Source organism: Canis aureus, chromosome 12, assembly GCF_053574225.1.
Source record: "Canis aureus isolate CA01 chromosome 12, VMU_Caureus_v.1.0, whole genome shotgun sequence".
In the NCBI taxonomy this organism is placed as follows: domain Eukaryota; kingdom Metazoa; phylum Chordata; class Mammalia; order Carnivora; family Canidae; genus Canis; species Canis aureus.
In genome coordinates, this window is record NC_135622.1 from 64,302,949 (window position 1) to 64,322,153 (window position 19,205).

The 19,205-nt window shown below is 62.2% G+C and overlaps 1 protein-coding gene across 1 annotated transcript in view; it reads right to left on the reverse strand.

Annotated features, from left to right (window-relative positions):
* Positions 1–1,269: 1,269 nt before the first annotated feature.
* The window catches only part of SNTG2 (syntrophin gamma 2), a 96,290-nt gene continuing 78,354 nt past the window's right edge, over positions 1,270–19,205 (reverse strand). Inside the window, exons 25-27 of the mRNA XM_077916011.1 lie at positions 7,480–7,572; positions 4,140–4,250; positions 1,270–1,497 (exon numbers count right to left, since the gene is read on the reverse strand). Of these exons, the coding sequence (XP_077772137.1) occupies positions 1,372–1,497; positions 4,140–4,250; positions 7,480–7,572 (330 nt within the window). The 3' untranslated portion in view covers positions 1,270–1,371. The remainder of the gene's footprint in view (positions 1,498–4,139; positions 4,251–7,479; positions 7,573–19,205) is intronic.

The window sequence follows — 19,205 nt, forward strand, 5'->3', positions numbered from 1 at the left end:
GGCCACCGCTCGCTTAGGACTTTCGCTGTTTTCTAATTTTAAAAAAAAGTTGTGCATTTTTTCAGAGCCCCGTGTATTTCTACAAATGTAAATTTCAGCATCAACACTTCCTGGGAACGTATTATTCTCTTCTTTATGATCCAGGAAAGGGACACTTTAAAAATCTACAGTTTTCATGAAAATAAACAGCAAAATCCTCGCCGGGTCTTCACTCTGGTGCAGAAGGGCACCTCTTGTTTTCGAGAGTCTGGGCTCTGCCGCAGGTGGAGGCCAGGACGGCCGTGGAGACGCTGCAGGATGGGGTGGCCCAGCTGCGCTCGGGGGGAGGCTCTGTCCCCAGGGCCGCGAGTAGTGATGGTGACCGAAGGGCACAACAGACGCTACGGCGGACGGTGCCTGACGCTCTGCGGACACCATTCCCTCGGAATAATATTTAAAATCCACTTTGAATCCTCTGCACGTGTCGGTCTTGCCCAGAAGCCGTTACCGCGTGAACGGGAATTGTGTGTGTGACACACGTAGTACCCGCTACGCATGGATATGTCCTAAATATGCCTGTTCTGAGTCCGCTGTGTGCCCGTAAATACCCGCTACGTGGGGCCGTGGGGCTGGGCCCCGTGCACCTGCCTTCCCACACCAGCTGCAGGAAACACCTACCTTTCCCTACAACTGTTTTCCCAAACTTTACCATCTGATGGTTGACCTGCTTCCTGTCCGGGATCCTTCGGAGACCTCAGGCAGTCTCCCTAAGAGACCAAGAGCCTATTAAGTCACTTTTAATGACAAAAGGAGAAAGGACCTTTTCAGAAGCAGTAAACGGTTGAAAAGACAAGGAAACTCCAGCACAGGCTCTCCTTCAGGAGTTAGGAAAGTAATTTAAATTAGCATTTAAGTGCTGTGCTATTTAATTATATAATAGTTTATAAAAGTATAATATTAACATTAAATACTTGAAATTAATTTTCTTTCCGACACGTTTCTCCTACTCATTTTTGAATGAGCGAATGAGCGCCTTTGCTCAGCCCCTCCTTGAGGAAAAGGGGAACTAATGACCCCAAGGCTCATGAAGCCCTCCTCTTCCGGGGGAACCAGGCAGAGGGCTCTCAGCATCTCCCAGCACCTGGTTTATGGGAACGCCGTCCGCTGTTGGCCACGTGGGAGGCGGAGCGCGTGGTGAGAGCCCACCCTCGGGGGACTTGGACACAACGCCAGCGGCGCCCTGGCCCGTCGGACCCAATAGGAACGACCCATCTCTGGAAACTAGTGACGTCTTTTATTGGTATCACAACTATAGGCTCGTTATAAAATCACACACAGTTGCAACAGTTGCAGGAAAAGAGTTGTTTCTTAAAATAATTTAACGTTCAGCACTCAACAGAAGCGCCTTCCTCCGATGCTCTGGCTATCCACGAAGGCGGGATCCACGGAGGCCACCTTTGCTGCGAGGAAGGCGTGAACGCAGTGCAGGACGGCCGTCAGGTCCTGGAATTCAAGTTCCTGTAAGAAAAAAATGAAATAAAATGCTGGAAACGCGCTCTGCTTGTGAGGATGGCCGCGCACACACGGGAGGGTGCATATGCACACACGTGCACTCGCGTGGTCACGGGGCTACAGCGCGGTCAGGTCTGGGCTTTATTCTGAACACCAGGAGCTGCTGGGCTGAGATCCGTGTCACCGTGTCACCTGGGCACTGACCCGGCTGGCGGGTGTGGCCAGGGTCACATGACCCCCGACCCAGCACAGATGGAGCCTTACATACGTGAGACGCAAGGAAGCACCCAGCCTGTCCGTGTCCGTGCAGGACGGGATCTCGTGTCTGTGGTCGTGTTCGATCACCAGACTCTGCCTTTGACGATAAACCTTCCTCATTTGTGTAGCTGCATTTGAGTGACTTTCTTGGAGCTCAAAAAGCATAGAATCTGTTCAATGCTGTCCCTTGCCCGGAGCCACTGCGGCTCCAGGAGCCCCTTTCTGCAGCCCACGTTCCTCGAAGTTCCTCCGTTGCATGCAAATGAGCCTTGACCTTGACAACTACACTTGATTATTGATGATCGATTACGGTTTAGTTATGCTTTTGCTGAGTAATGAGATGCAAAACGTTCAAGAGGCTGAGGTGCACTCCGGCGACAGCGTCCTAATATTCCCGTGGTTACTGAAGAGTCACGGGGACACGCCATCCAGCCCCGCGAAGGGAGGAGGAACGGCACCTGCTCCGGCTGGGACCGGCCTGGAGGACGCTGTGCTGGGCGGGGCGGGCTGTCCCTGGAGGTCACGATCCCCAACACCAACTGGTGAGATTCACAGAGACAGGAGTGTGCGCAGAATGGGCGCAGGCCAGCCCCCTGCACACCGTCCCCCCCACAGCCTCACCTGCCACGCGGCAGGGCCAGCACCCCAGGGGACAGCTTCCACGCCGCGGCAACCCCGACACGGCATTTTCACGTGGGCCTCAGCCTGGCTCTTCCCAAGGGTGGCTCCCGAGCTGGTGGTGAAGCCACGCCCACAGGAATGCTCGCCCCACGCACAGATGTGCACCCGGGACCAATGAGGCGCCCCATGAGGTCACGCACACTTGCATGTGGGACTGAATCCGAGGGCGCTGGGAACAACCGGGACTGGACACCCAGGGCCCCACTTCTGCCTCCCGGGGACCCAGCGGGGGGGGAGCTGCGGAGGGAGCAGGACCCGGGCAGGGGCAGGGGGCTGGGGGTGGGGTGTTTGTAATCTCAGTCCGGCTCCCGGGGAGAAAGATCAGGACCTGTGGTAAGGCCAGGACGGGGTGGGGAAGGGTGACAGACCCCAGAGTTCACGGGGAGTGGTCACGGGGCAGAGGTGGAAAAACCAAGGCCCCAACCCCCCAGAGGGGCAGGAGGTGGCGGGAGTCTCCCTGGGGCAGCAGGGGCGGGAAACCCTCAAACTTCCAGTGTTGCCTCATGCCTAGAGAACGCACTGGAATAAGAGGTTTGTGGGGTTTCAGCAGGAAACCTGTAGCTGGCTCCCCCCGCCTCATCCCCTAAAAGCCAATCAATCGATCAATGAGAAGAGGAGGATGTGCTGACGCTATGCATGGTCACTGTATTAACGCAGAAAATGCCAAATATAAGAGTGATATTATATTGAGTCCCCGCTCCCTCTTGGGGTTCCCAGGCTGCTGGTGGCAGGTTCCCCGGACTCCACATACCCTACATAGTGGCTGTGTCACACGGCTCATGACCCAGGTGCCTCGATGGTGCTTACATTCAGACTGATTTTATCCGTTTCCTAAAGTTCAGAATGTTGACAGATTCTGTACAGTTGCGCTTGGTGCTTAAAAAAGTAGATGTGGGACATTATTTCTTTAAGCTCAATAGAGAGGTGCTAAGAACAGACATTCAGAGACAATGGTGTCGAGGTGACGTGTCCCCTGAAGTCATTGGAACAAGATACAGGCCGAGTGTTGCATCTGTTTCCAAATGGCATGTGCTCACAGGTCTCACATTTTTGTTTCTTCTTTCTTTTTTTTAATTTATTTTTTATTTTATTTTATTATTATTTTTTTTAGTTCCCTGGGTTCATCTTTGGACTTTTCTTCAGTTATATTAAAACTGGGTTGTTGACAGCACACGCATCCATAAAATATGGACAACGCCAATCCCTTGTTGGAGGTAAAGACGATAGCTCAGTGCGGTGAACCTGAACTTCCTTTCGACGCCGCTTCTCACGTCTTTGGAGAGAGAGGGGGAGCGTGTGCACGCACATGTGCAGGGAGGGAGGGGGCAGAGGGAGAAAATCTCAGACCCCGAGCCGAGCGCAGGGCCCAGTGTGGGGCTCGACCTCACGCCCCTGAGATCATGACCTGAGCCGAACCCAAGAGCCGGATGCGCCACCGACTGGGCCACTCAGGCGCCCCGTCTCACGTATTTTTAAATACTGACTTCCTGCTAACGTTTAGTAAGGAACCTGTGATTTTCAGCAGAATCTGTTAATGTGTTCCAGTGACCATGGTCTTACGCCGCCAGCGTCTCTACCGAGATGGTCTGGGCTCTTCCACGGGACCCCTGTGCCCACGGTCCGCATGGAGGGGACTCGGAGACTCATCCCGTGACCACTGAGGTCGTACCCGCGTGTGGCCGGGCGGCCGCGTACACCGGGCTCCCTACCTTCACCTCTATCTGTCGGCTGTTGAGGTGCTGGAAGAGCAGCTTCACTCGGGTGTTTCCATCATCTGAAGATCCCTTGAGCTGGGAAAACTTAAATCTCCAGAGCACATTCTGCAAAAGGAGGGACTTAATGAGTGATTCAGAAACAAGAACTAGTGTCTAGGCACATCGTAAATATGCTGCTTTGAGGAGCACAGGCAGGTGCTGAGCCTTCTCACCTGGCCCGAGCGTGCACTAACTCCCCGGAGCGCGCCCCGTCTGAGCCAAGTGACCTCCTCCGACCACCGCTTCCTCTCCGTCCCACTGCCCGCCCCGCCCCTCCCCGTCCCATACGCAGGCTCCCAGCGTCGTGTGATCACCGCTCCTTTATCTGCTTGTGAGACTAAAACCCACTACGAGGCCCCCTTCTGCTGCACTGGGCCCACGGTGCAGACGGGGGGGAAGCCAGTCCCGCCCACGGGCCCCACGTGGGGCTCCCCACGGAGCTCCGCGGCCTCACCGAGAGGGCGGTGAGCACCTCACGCCGCTGCAGACACTACGGGTTTGTTACCAAGGAGCTTCAGAGGCGAGACCTGCTTTAGAGATTCTTACTGTTTAATTATGAAAGGGTCTGCAGCAAGTAAAGACTTAGTGGCTTTTACACAAGTCAGTCTTCGGGGACAGCTCATGGGCAACGGCTTGGTCTCCGGGAGAGCCCGGCAAGGTCGAGCTGTTCCATGACGGTGCCGGCCTGAAGCAGCGCCCGTCCTTCTCCGAGGGTCTCAGAAGGCAAGTGGGCTTCCGCCCCGGCTGAGCCCGACCCCCACTGCCCTCAGGGTCTTGCATGTCTTTCTTGGGTTTTCGAATCCCGTCTTGTTTCAGGGCAAAGCGTCAGAACAGGGTCCTTCAGGTGCTGGAGCTCTGTGGGTCTCCGGGAACAATACCGGGTCTTTGGTTTCAAGATGAGGAAGGCAGGTCTACGCCGGCCTCGGGGGGCTGGTGTCCTCACTGCCTCTTTACCTCAGAATGAGGAGGTTCTGCCCAGACTCACACTGCAGGCACTGCTTCCTGGGGAGTGGCCTCCAGAACAGGCGGCCCGCTGCCCCCACCCCGGGGCCACCTCGGGGCCACCCCGACGCAGGCAACCGGACAGCACAGTGGGGACGGTGGGGAGGGCGCTGGGCCACTGCCCGGGCCCCAGGGCTCTGCGGCTGCCTCCAAGGGTCAAACCAGCCAAACCCCGTGTGCTGTGGGGCCAGCATGCCCTGGCACTCACGCGGGATCCTGCGCATGGTCATCGGGAAGCGGGGGGCATCGAGGGCACCGTGGTTACACCCGATTCCTGACAAAATCAGCCAGGCCCAAGCAGCCCTGGGGACCGCGGTGAAACCGTACGCGGCTCAGATCGGATCAGGAGACGGCTCAGCAGTGGCCAACTCCCGTCGGGATGACGTTCTAGGAATAACCCCGATAATTAATGTTTCACGTGGTGCCAGGTGTGGAAATACCGCAGACAAAGGGGGATGAAGTGACCGCGGGGAAGGCCCTGCCGGTGACCCTCAGCTGAGTCCTGGGCTACGCTGCCTCATGGTCCAGAACCTTCTCTCCATGCTTAACCCGTCCTACCCCCTCCCCCACCCCTGTCCCCACCCTGTCCCCTCCCCCACCCGTCCCCATCCCCACCCCACCCCCACCCCATCCCTGCCCCCACCCCCACCCCACCCTGTCCCCGCCCCACACCACCGCCACCCCTGTCCCTGTCCCGACCCCATTCCCACCCACGCAGGACAGGACAGGACAGGACAGGACCGTGGGGCAGGAGCAGGGCGGCGGGTGGGGGCCCCCCCGAGCAGCAGCACCTCCTCTCCCGGGGGGCAGTTTCCAAGTCACTTCAAACTCCTTCTGAACTTTTCTTCCTTGAACCTAAAACCCAAACTTTTCCTTAAGAAACGATATGTGCCATTTCCACGGTGGATGCTGTGTCTGCTCGTGTCACCTGACGGAGGTTCTAGGCCATCGTTTAGTGTCGGGACACTGAGCGCTTCTGAAAACCCAGTGGCCCTTCCAGGTCGGGAGGTGACGTGCGCTGGGAGCCACAGGGAGCGCTGGTGCTGCCTCGCTCGGCCCCGGGTGCGGGGTCTTCCCACCCGCTGGGGGGCTGGCCTTGATGCTGGGAGACGATCGCGGGCCTGGGGTTGCAGTGATCCCAGGACCGTCCCGCGTCAAGAGCGTGTCGGAGGACCCTTGCCGCCCGTCCTGTGCTAGGATTCCAGGTTGTGGGTCACCACGCGGTGGCCGTCCCCGCCCACGTCCTTCCTAGCATGTGACTTGTTAACTTGTGACGGTGGGAAGTGGGGCCTCCACGGCCGTGCGGGACGACGCTGTGTCAGGGACGCGGTACCCTGCTGCGCGGCCACGAGGAGTGGCTCTTCCGGCCCCATCTGGCCAGACCCGAACCGCCATCCCCGCTCCCACGGGAAAGTCATCCCTCTTCAGGGTTCGCAGATCTCACGTTTCTGCTCCAGGTCAGCCTCGGCCTCATGGGGCTATTGGATTCCTGCCCAGAGGGGCTCAGGCCCGAGGGCTTCCAGGAGGACCCTGTGCATCACCTCCGCGGAGGCGCGTCACTCTCCTGCCGTGTGCGGGACCGTCCCGTCGGCGGGAGAAAATCTGGATGGGAAGCTCGTTTGTAGACGAGGCTAGCGTGCAGCTCGTGTCCAGCTAGCGTGCAGCACGCCCCCAGGCGGTGAGCAAAACCGCAGAAGGGTCCCTCTGGTCCCAGACCCCAGACGATGCTGGATCGCTCCTCTGTGCGCCCTCCCGGGTGCAGACTCTGCCCACTGTCCAGCGCCACAGGGAGCCCGTCCCGCGGGAGCGGTGCTGCCGTCGGGGAGCCCACGCCCTCTCTGTGGCCTTGGAGCTGGATGGGGCACAGAAACCTTCTTGGTGGTAAATGTTCCCACAAGTGGACCCCATTGTTGTTCTAAACGCCAGTCAGCTGGGCCCCTGTGGGGTTGGCACCGGCCGAGTCCCACCAGCAGCCCTTGCAGTGTCTCCGCAAAATGCTCAGGATTGTACGTCAGGCAGCCCATGCGTGTCTTCCAAGTGTTTACGTTACGGGGGGGAGGGGGTCCTTCCTGAGAGCAGGACGCCCGGCCCGTGCTGGGGGCAGCGGTGTTGGCCACACCATGCAGTGGGGGGACGCGTGGCCCGGCTTGGCTCTGGGCACACAGACGCTGGCCGTGAGGGCGCCGCGGTCACATGGCCACCCTGGCAGGGCTGGCGGCGGCCGGACACACGTCTGCTCCTCGGAGACCCTGTCGCGCATCACGGGGGCCCTGTGCACCTGCTGGCACCTTACCTTTGTCTTGCTGTCGTAGCAGGTGAAGCCCAAGGCGAAATCCACCGTGAAGCACAGGGGGTCTCCTTGCCAGCTGCACGTGTACGTCCTGGACTAGAAAAGAACGTCGGCTTTGAGAAAAGACTCTCCGGCCCCGGGTCTGACGGGAACTCGCTGGAGGCAATAATCCCCCCACGATCACAGCCTCGGTTCTGGCAGGACCCGACGTTTTCCCACAGGCTGTACTCTCCCGCTTTGTGTGCACGGGCACACGTGCCCTACCGCGTGGGCGCCGGGCACCCCGTCACCACACACGGGCCCGTAGGTCCCCAGCCACAGGGAGTTCCGGAAACCGCAGACCCCTGGATCCCTCTGCTACCACGTCCGGGAGGAGCGGGGGCGGCTGCACTCCCTCCACGCACTCACGGCCCCGCAGGGCAGGAGGTCCCGGCCTGCTCCCGGGGAAGCCACGCGTGCTTTGGGGAAAACACTCTGAGGAGCCTCAACAGCCACGCCCAACCTCGGACCCGCGCAGGGGGAGGCTGTGGCCGCGTGGCTCCCTGTCCCCGCCGGGGGCTCGTTTGGGTGGGTCACCTGCTGGGCCGTGGGCACACGGACAAGGCTGGCTTTGTCTCTGGTGCGGGCGCCTGTGTACACACCCACACGTGCACACGCAGCCCCAGGAACAGGTGCACACATGCACACACACCCGCACACGCAACCCCAGACACACCCACACGTGCACATGCAGCCCCAGGAACGGTGCGCACGTGCACACACACCCGCACACGCAGCCCCAGGAACAGGTGCACACATGCACACATGCCTGCACTTGCAGCCCCAGGCACACTTGCACGTGCACACGCACACATGCAGCCCCAGATGCACTTGTGTGCACCCCCCACACACACACGCAGCCCCAGGCACACGTCTCCACATGTCCACCCGCAAGGGACATAAACACAGAAACGCAGAGGCCGTGCAGTACGAGTGTGCACAGCACTCCCAACACAAGCAGCAAATACGGGAAGAGGAACGCGAGTCTCCTGCAAGGCGTCACCTTGCAACCGGGTGAGCAGCTTGCAGACGGGAGCTGCAGCCCCGCACTCACGCGGGACGGGGGACCAGTGCCTTCCGTCCGTCCACTCGGGGGCTCCCATCAGGGGACCCCCTGACTTCCCCTGCCCCCTGAGTTCCACCTCCGCACGAAGGTCAGCCCCCTCCAGCCCGCGGGGCTGCGCTGCCTAATTCCTGGGCTGTGACCAGCTCCGTCTGCCTCCCGCTCCGACGTCCAGCACAGTGGCCGGGCCTCCCTGCAGAGCTTTCCCCGCTTTCCCCTGGTGTCCGTGTGGCGTGGCTGCTGGGACACGGCGTCTCTGTGCTGGCGCCCACACGCCGTCGGAGGCATGAGGAGTGGGCCTCACGAAGCCCGGCTGTTTCTGCTGTGAGGCCCTCGAGCTCATCCAACTCCTTCCAGCTGCATCTCTGGCTCACCCTCCGGGACCGGGCTGTCCCGGGGCCGCCAGGGCGGGTGGGAGCCCGGGGCCCCTCTGGTCCTGGTGGCGTCGGACCCTCACTGCCCACGGGACGGGAGTTCCAGCCCCTGCTCCCTGCCACTGACGCTGGGAGACGCCTGACACTGCCTGGGGCGCTTGTGCCTGCCTGGACGGGGACGTCCTGCCCCCACTCCCCCTGCGGCAGCCCCTGGAGGGGGACGTCCTGGCCCCACTTCCCCCCCACCAGCCCCTGGAGGGCGGAGGCCTTTGCTGAGGGTGGGGGCGTGAGGTGTCTGTGTGTTTGGCTGCAGTGGATTGGTTCCGTGTAAGAGGCTTCTGGGCACCAGGCTGCCCGTCCTGGTCCCGGGCAGCGGGGAGCAGGCCTTGGTGGGTTTTGGGGTCTGCACCCGTCGGCCTTTCTGGGCCAAGTGTGGGACACACGCAGGAAAGAACACGCGGGCCTTCAACACCGTGTGGTCAGGGGCGCCCGGGGGCTCAGCGGTTGAGCCTTTGCCTTGGGCTCAGGGTGTGATCCCGGGGTCCCGGGATCGAGTCCCACGTCAGGCCCCCCGCAGGGAGCCTGCTTCCCCGTCTGCCGGTGTCTCTGCCTCTCTCCGTGTCTCATGAATCAATACGTAGAATGTTTAATAAAACAAAAGCAACAACAGCGTGTGGTCCTCACGCCCTGCGGCCCCTCCCGGACCCTCCTGACTCACCAACTCTTAAAAGATCACTGAGTTTGTGCCACCGCGTTATTTAACGTAACAAACTGAACACTTAAAAATTAACTCGATCACTACTGAGGATGCGCCCAGGGCCCCGAGGGCTGCGGTGCTGTCGAGATCTGGGCTCGATGCAGATGCGGGGGCCAGGCGGGGGCCGGGTGGGGGGGCAGGAGGCTCTCCATCAGGGCCCACGGCCAGGAGCGCAGCCATGGGGGGGTTGCACGGCGGGCGTCACGTGCCTCTCACACGAGGCTGCAGCTCTCGCCTGTCGGTGCCTGGTCCCCGCCCTCCGGGTGACGGTGTGCACAGCCCGGGCGCCCTCCCATGAGCCTCCAGGGGGACGGGTCCACGCGCACCTGGGCACCCTGGCGGGGGCGGGGCACACAGATGTGCTGCTTCAGAAACAATCTGTGGGGGGAAACTGAGGCCAGCGCAGCCGTGGAGAGCATGGCTGAGGGTCTGAGGTCCCCGCAGCACGGAGCCCATGGCCCCGACGGCGAGCGTGCCTGACACTGCAGGGCCCAGGGGCGCATGGAGGCTCCCGGAGGCTCGCACGGCCGTCCCGCCTTCCCCGGCGCCTGGGAACACCGCGGCTGCAGAAAGGTCCCGAAGGCGCAGCAGAGCAGGTCTCACAGGGCAGCAGGCTGAGCGAGGCCGTGATGGGGACACGGCGCCACCCAGCGCGTTCCAGGTCCTCCTGGCTGTGCTGGAAGCCACCCGTCGCTGCCACTAGATGGGCGAGCAGGAAGGGGCGTCTGGAGCGTGGGTGTTGGCCCGACTGGGCGACGGAAGGGATCCTGCCCACGAGCGCGAGGTGCCAGCACCGTGAGAACCTGAGCGTGCCGCGGGGTCAAAGGGGACGGAAGGGGATGGAAGGGGACGGAAGGGCGATGCCTTGGGGACCACCAGAGAGCTCCCCCCCGGGGCGGCAGGTGACGGCGGGACTCAGGCCCCGACTCTAGAGCTGTGTCCTCAACGTGGCCAACGGACGATGGATGACCCACCACGGACCCGCCCTGTTGTCCCCTGCGGAGCCACCCACCCCCGGCCAGGGGGCACCTGACACCCACGCCGAGGGAGTGGTGACGGCAGACGCCTCCCCACACCGCGTGCCACGTGTCATCCTCAGCATCACGGATGTCAGCTGCGTACAGACACCGAACAAGTCTGGGAGATCCGCGCTCTTACAGAACAGGGAAACTGAGGCAGGGGCACTGTTAGCAGGTTTCCCAGGGTCCTGTGGCTACAGGTGGACCGGGCGGGGCCCAGGCTCGCAGCCGCTGGGACGAAGGAGCCTAGCGTGGAGGGCGGCAGGTGGACAGGTCACAGCCAGGAGGAAGCTCCCCTCCCCACCCGGTCACCACGGAGGCCACAGCCATGGGGTGGGGGCCGCAGGCTCTGCTCGCTGACCTGGACCCCCGCGGACGAGCCTAGCGCCTGTAAGGACGGCACGGTCTCCCTTCCCGCGTGAGTCGTCTCTGCTTAACGGCCACCCGGCCCGGCGGCTCTGTCCATCACCGCGGGGCATGGGCCGTCCTGGAACCCACGGAGGGCGGCGCTTCAGGAGCCGAGGCCCGTGTCCAGGGTTTCCGGGCGCCTCTGTGACCGGGAGACGCGGCGACGGCTCTGCGGACGCTCTGTCCGGTCGGCTGCGGGAGGCGCGGGCAGGCGGGAGGGCCCCCTGCTGCTGGCGCCGTGTCCCCCGCCCCGGCCCGCTCACGTGTGGACACAGACCCTCCCCGCCCGGCAGCTTCGTTCTGATGGAACAAAAATGTCTAAAGAAAGCGCACACTGTTTAAGTCTTTCCAGGGTTTGCACTGGGGACCAGAACTCGGGTGTTTGGAGGGAGCCGAGAGCAGAGGATGGACCTGCGGCCCCTCCACGGGGCGAGCGCGGGGCGAGTGCGAGTTCTCCCCTCGGCCGAGGCGTGCAGGCTGGGCAGGTCCCCAGCGATGGCCACCGACGGACGGACGCCGGGGAGGGACGTCAGGGGATGGATGCCGGGGGAGGGACACCGCAGGATGGACGCCGCGGGAGGGACGCTGCGGGATGGACGCCGCGGGAGGGATGCCGCGGGATGGATGCCGGGGGAGGTGCCACAGCAGGAGGGTTATGACAGGTGACGCAGGTCAGTCTGCAGACACAGAAGCTGGCTTCTCGTCTTGGGTGGGCTTGGGGGGGTTACAGTCCAGCGTGCGTGGGGCCCAGCTGGAAGCCTGGCACCCTAGGGACACTCGGTGCATTTCTGGTTCAAAAACGAGCGGCTGCATTTACTCAGAGGGACAACGTTCCCACTGGGAAGAGCGAGGAAGTGGGTGAGTCGTAACTGGGGCGAGCACACACGGCTGCGGTGCCCGTAGGGACGACACCACCCCGTGCCCACGGCAACCATGCCACCCCTCTAGCCAGTGGAAGCATGTGTGTGTGCACGTCCTGAGGTTCCTGGAAGCCCCGCGCGTACGTCTGCATCCGGGATAGGCTACAGGCACACCTTTGCGTCACGGGAAAGGAGAGACACACGCTCCTTCTTGCGCCCGGAGACAGGGCTGCGGGAAGGCCCACGTGTGCGGAGCCTCGGAGCCGACGGGTGAGCGCGGCACGCCTGGGAAACGCGTCTCCCTTTTGTCAACACCTAACGCGTTTCTGAGGACTCAGCAACAGGAGGCCCCGACCGGCCAGGGGCTCGTAGGTCAGATTCTCAGTCTGGAAACTGTTTTTCCTGAGGGAACAGCAGCGGCAGGCTGAGCCACAAGGGCCATCGTGCCCGACGGCCCGAGGGAGCCGCAACCGCGCCGCGGGCCTGACGCCCCCTCTCTCCCTGGAGGCCGACCCCGTTCCCGCGGCGTCAGCCAATCCCCAGCTGGGACCCCGGCCCCGGTCGCGTCCCCAGTGCTCCGTCTGACGTGGGGCCTCGTTCCACACGGACGCCCAGGCTGGGAGCGAGTCTTACTCTTCATGCGGCTGCAGTGGGGCTGTTGGTGCACAGCAGGGCAGGTGCACGGGAACCCACACACGTGTGTGCACGGACGGGGTGGTGGGGGTGCCTGACGGGGTGGGAGCCCACGTGGCCGCCCAGAGGAGAGCACGGGACCGGCAGCCCTTCCGGGTCCGGCAGGCGGGAAGGGGGCCTCAGAGATTCTGTGCCAGTTCCCGAGGTCACGGATCGAAGGCTGGGCCTCCCGACTCTACGCAGACATGCACCTTCTTCCCAGGAGGACACGGACGCCACGCCGGCGACGGTGCCTTCGGGCTCTTATCCTTCTTACTAACATTGTCACTCACACACAAGCATCCCGCCCCAAGGGACGTGTGCTCCCTTAAACTATACATTATTAGCATCTCCTTACAGAAAAGGTATGAAGTCTTTAAAACTATTTCATAAAAATTTGTAAATTTTAGGAAAAAGACTAAAAAGATTTAAGAAAGAACTAATTTTTAAACAAGGCAGAGAGGAGGCAACTGCAGGCCCAGCCCGTCCTCATCCACAGGCCTCTGCGGCCGCCGTCCTGTCTCCCCACTCGGCGTCCTCACCGGGTGCTGGTCACCTGCAGGGCCGGGCACTTGCTGGCTGTCTCGGGCCGTCCCCTGCTGGCGGCCAGGGCCGGGGCCAGCGCATCTACAGGGATGCGTCTCCCTGTCCCCATCATCCCCCGAGACGTGCAAGCAGGTGCCTCCCCTGCATCCCAGCCTCAATGCCCACCCTCGCCAGCTGTGTGCAGTCTCGCGTTTGCCCCACGCGCAGGCTGCCTGCTGCTGACACAGACACACACGCAGGCCGAGCACGGGGCGGACACGGTGTCCAGGGACGGTGCTGGGGCGGGCAGGGCGGAGGCCCCAGGGCCTGTGAACGAGCATCCTTCGCAGGCGGGATCAAGGAAGGAGCCAGCAGTGAAGGCGATCAGGGCTGGTCCTTGTCCAGTGCCGTGCAGCCCGGAAGGGGAAAGCTTCTCCCTGCCTCCTCGGAGGGCCCTGACTCCGGAGGACAGTATTGGGGGGTCGGCGGCCCCGAGGATGGGGGGTGCCAGTGGCTCTCAGGACAGGGGTGGGCCCGGGGGGGACGGCCGCCACGAGGACGGGGCTAAGCCTGGGGAGGGACGGTGGCCCTGAGGACAGAGCTGGGCCTGGGGGAGGGGGGATGGTGGCCCCAAGGACGGGGGCTGGCCCAGGGGGGTATGATGGCCCTGAGGACAGGGGCGGGCCCAGGGGGGACAGTAGCCTTGAGGACGGAGCTGGGCCTGGGGGGGGAGCGTGGCCCCGAGGATGGGGGGCCTGGAGGCCGGTGGCTCTGAGGACAGGGTGGGCCCGGGGGGGGACGGAGGCCCCGAGGATGGGGGTGGGCCCGGGGGGGGGACGGCGGCCCCGAGGATGGAGCTGGGCTGGGGTGGGTGGACGACTACCCTGAGGACAGGGGCGGGCCCAGGTGGGATGGTGGCCCTGAGGATGGGGGTGGGCCCAGGGGGAATGGCGGCCCTGAGGACAGGAGAGGGCCTGGAGGGCCGGTGGCTCTGAGGCACACGCTGGCCCCTGCGCTGGCGGCGGGCACCACAGGCCCTGGGGGAGGAGCTGCACCCACAGCGAGAGCTTGGCACCGAGGGCCCCCGTGGGCCGTGGGGCGGCTCGGTCTCCGCAGCAGCAGGGACGGAGCTGATGCAGACGCTCCAGGTGTTGGGCTGCATCTGGCTGGACGCCTCTGCACCAATTTTCTGTGACTTTCAGCAAATGCCCCCCAAGGTCGGCTGCGAATAAACGGTTTTCTCAGGCTCGTCCTTGAACAGATGTCGCGTTCCGCTGCACTTCAGCCCTGCCCTTCCCAGACGGTGTCTCCGAGCTGTGCTCCGGGAAGCCCCGCCTGCCACCCAAGCCAGGAGCCCCAGCCGCGCTCAGTGTGGACGGATGCTCGCGTGCACCCAGTTACCTGCCTGCCTGGAGTGGTGCCGGCGGGACACGCCGTCCCGGGACGCGTCAGCATCTACCAGGCTCGAGGATGTGACCGTCAGGCAGGGATGAGTGGAGCGGGACAGGCCAGCTCCACCCCTCCCGCCAGCCACGCGGGCGCCTGTGTGTCCATGGGGCTCATCTGAAGACACAAAACGGTGAGCATCGGCTTGGGACGTGTGGGACACAGCAGCAAGCCTGACAGACACGGGACACTAGTCACGTTCACGTCAATGGTCACCTAGATCTTTCTAGAAAGTCATGTCAATGGTCACCTAGATCTTTCTAGAAAGTCTGAATATGACCGTATCTAGTAAGCTTAATAATGAGGTTGTTCGTGAGTCAAGCACAGAGACTGTTCCTCCAAACAAATACTAAATTTTAAAGAAAAAAATTTCAACTTTAACATGAATTCAGATGGGGCTGGAGAGTGGCCTTGAGACCCGCGTGACCACCCAGGCGCTCCTTGTCCGAGCGAGAGTCGTGAGGATGCTGGACGGAGGAAGAGGGCTCCCCCACTCCCCCGGCCCCCGAGCTCAGGGCCCTGCAGGTCTTTCGGGGGAATGTTGTGTATTTAAGGGAAGTAAAGCATTTAGAGAGTAATCAGCATCAGCTGCACCATTAGATCGACGGACTTCCCTTAAATCTGGTGGCAAAACCACATCAGCAAAACCAGCAGGTAAACGGGAATTGCAGGAAGCTTCCTGTGTGTAATGAAAACCACCTGAAACTTAATCGTGTAATTAAACTGGTGCTTCTGGTAATGAACCAATAATTACCTTTTAATGATCCCATAAATCTATTCTAATCCAAGTGCTGCTTAATATTTCACTGGATCGTCTCTCAGGTCCTCCGGGTTCATTTTTTTCGGGAGAAATAGCAGAGCGTACTTGTAGAACTGCGCGTGGTGTTCCCAACGCTCACGGACGGCAGTGTTTTGTGTTTAATGCCTCAAGCTTGGGATTTCTTAAACGTGTGTCTGGAAGATTGATTTAGGCACTGAAGGAAATTATGTTGCGCATATTTCAATATCAAGCGCCTTATAAACATCAATTAATTACATTTCATAACGTCACTTAAAGAGAAAACGGCCATCACGTTAGGAAGAAGGAAACCAAGGACTAAAGTTACGTGACTTATTTGGAACTCTTACAAGTTCAAAAAATACTTAAGAAGGCAGCAAATGCCCCTGTCGTGCGCGTAAGCCCATGCACCCTGTTAGGGTCGGTGGGAGCGCCGTCGTGATGCTGGGACGTGGCCCGCGGACAGCACCTGCCCCCACGCTCCCTGCAGCCCCCGCCAGGCCCCACGCTCCCAGCCCACGCCTGGTCCACCTGACGAGCACCGTCCTGGCGCTCGCCCGGCTCGGCCGTCCCAAGGCCCGCTCACCAGGAAGACGCGGCCAATACGTCGAGCACTGGACGAGGAGGTGAGCAAGGAGACGCTGGGGGACCGACGCGGGATCTGGGACCGAATACCTGATTTCAGGGCTGCCTCCAGGTGTCGGGACCGCTGACCCCGCGCCAGCCCAGGGCTCTGGGCCTCGCCTCCTCAGGGCAGAGTCCGAGGTTGGCCTGCCGGACGGACGGATGGATGGATGGACGGAGGGACGAGGGCTGGTGGGGCCCGCGAGCTCCAGGCATGGCCTTGGGACCCGGTGTTCCTGGGCCCTTCCCGTCCCCTTCGTCCCATCTGCCATATCTGAGGCGTCCGGGAACGCAGCTGCAGCAGCTCATGGCATCTTCAAAGACAAATGCTTGTGATCCTTCAAATGCTTTTTCTCTGCCCAGGAAGGATGATGAAGCACAGGCACGTCAGGTCAGGGACAGCAAGTGGGGTTAGCAGGTGGCTGAGGTCCCGCTGAGCCCCGGTCACCACCTCGCGCTAAAGCGCCTGCGGTCAGCCTCCCGGTGGGTCCCAGGACACGCAGGCAGAGGCTGACCTTGCTCAGTTGTTTCTTGTCACAAAATCATCACCATGGGGGGTCCTGAGCTCGGGGGACCTGGGGCTGGGGGTGTCCAGGCTGGGGGACCGCGGGGTAGAAGGTGGGAGAGGTGCCGGAAGCCAGGGCAGCAGAGCCGCGGACAGGGGCCCGGCTGCAGTGCCCGCTCGAGGGGCTCCCCCGGTGGGGACGGGGCGGGTGTGCGGGCAGGTGCCCCGGGGCGGGTCCCGCAGGGCGGACCTGGAGGCGACGCTGAGGCGGGCGGGGGCTGCAGGCGTGTCCCTCCCAGATCAGAGGAAAGATGGACAGGCCCTGTCGGGAGGCGGGAGGCAGCCGTGCTCCCCCTTCCTGCCTCCACTTGGGAGCTGCACAGCGGAGCTCGCTGGCGCACAATCGCAGACCCAGCTCCCTCCTCCGCCAGCGCACCTGTCGGTCCAGACATGTCCTCGCCTGCCCTGCCCCTGCCCCCTGCACACACCCGGTTGCCGGCGCCCTAGCAGGCTGCTCCCCCCTGGAGCTGCTCCAGTCCAGCCGGTGGCTGCGTCCCCGAGAAGCTGGACTCTGTGGATGCTTCCGATGACAGGCCGCTCACTCCTCCGTGGACCGGTCCCCATGGTGGTCAGCAGGTCCTGGCCGCCTCGTACGACGATGGCAGATGAGCCCCAAACCCACACACTCTCACACGCCCAGTCTTGGGGACGTCCGTCTGCCTTGCAGGCCGGGGGCACTGAGGCCCGACCGCTGGGCTGGAAGGCAGACCGAGCAGACCGAGCAGACCGAGCCCTCGCGCAACGTGGGTTCCCAGCCCTGCAGCTTCCGTCTGGAGGAGCTGCCCCCGAGCCGCCCTCACCCGGCACCTGCACCCACCCGCGGGCGGCCGGGCCTCCCTCACTGCTGCGCCTACAGAGACGGCGCGGACAGGAGCCCTACGGAGGGACACGCCGCCAGGAGCAACGGGGCCCCGGGCCCCGTGAGCCTCCACGGACGACGGTGACGGCAGACATATATAAAGCCTCCAGGTGAAGTGGTCGAGAGGGCGGAGGCGGGTGCGCTGTGGCGGGACCACACTGGCCGCTGTCCCGGTCAGACGCAGGGACCAGGACCCAGGACACTCAGAAGGACGGACGCCGAGCCGAGCTGCGATTCTCTCGCGGAGCCGCAGGTCCAAGCAGTGTAGGGGGCGGACGTCCCTCCCCGACACTCGGTGACGACAAATCAGTATTTATGAGGCAAGGCTTCATAAATGATTTATTGCGTTTTCTGCCCGGAGAAGGTGCGACAGTCACCCAGCGGCCCCCTGCCCTGGCGCACAGGGACCACAAGGGATCTCACAAAATGCACGGATGCCCATGCCCAGGGGGTGACGCCCGGGCGCTGAGACCTTTAATGATATTGGCTCGAACGTCCACGCGTGGGCCTCCCGGTGTCCTGCCTGCCTCTCACGGGCCCTGGGTCCGCGTGGCCCCGGCGCTGGCTACGCGTCCGTGTCCTTAGGGAAGCGCTGGTGCTCGCAGGTGGAGAGCAGGGTGTCCGTCCACCATTCCTCCCCCGGGCACACAGCTGTGAACATCCTGTCCTTAGTTTCCGAGAAGCACCCACAGAAACGACTCGGGTGCCCGACAGGGCAGGAGCGGGGCCGTGCCCTCCACCGTGTGGGTGGGAGACCCAGGAACCCTTGTGGGCCCGGGGTGCACAGCCAACCCCGCACCTGCCTGGCCCCATAGCTTTGCCCGGTCGCAAGCTTTCTGACCGTCCACGCCGCTTCCACTGGGGAGGGAGGCCAACCGCACCCCAGGCCCCAGAGCGGATGATGGGCGGCGGACGGCATTCCCCGACAAGCAGCTTAACCCACTGGCGCTTGTGACCTAACCTGGCGACCTCAGGTCCCAGGGGTGACCCCACGTCTTCCTACCGCGGGGGGAGAAGCGCTCTCCTCCAGGAAAGGTGAGCAGAAGGCCGCTGCGGCCTGCGACCAGGACGGAGTTCACGCTCTAGGCCGACAGGTGAACGTCGGAGCTCAGCAGGGTGCAGGCGGGAAGAGCACGTGCGTCCGCAGGAAGCCCCTGCAGGAGGACGGTAACGGTCCCCGGGTGTCATCGTCAGGCAAGGCCGGCGTCTCTGCCGCTGTGGCCAAAGGCAGCGCCCCGGATGCAGGTACTTCACACGGCAGGTCGGGATGAGGAAAGACAGTGTTTGTTTTTCTTAAATTCTAAGAGGATATTGCTGGTGTAAATAAAAAAAAATAAATTGACGTGGACAAAATGCACATTTTGCACATTACAAAGCACTCTGTGCATGTGATGAATGTGTTTTTAGTAAGAAAGAAAAACCGGTGCTGCCGTCCGCGTAAAACCACCTGAAGAACGTACGTGACACCTGCCCTTGCACCTGAGCCTGGAGTCGTACAGCCTGTACAACCAGGGGGCTCGGCATTTATTTCCTTATTTTTAGTTATTTATTTATCCATGAGAGACACAGGTGGAGGGAGAAGCAGGCTCCATGTAGGGAGCCCGATGCAGGACTCGATCCCAGGACCCCGGGGTCACGCCCTGGGCTGAAGGCAGATGCTCAACCACTGAGCCCCCGGGCACTTCTGTGTGTTTATTTTTTCAAGAGAAACAGAGACGAGAGACTGAGGGCGAGAGAGGA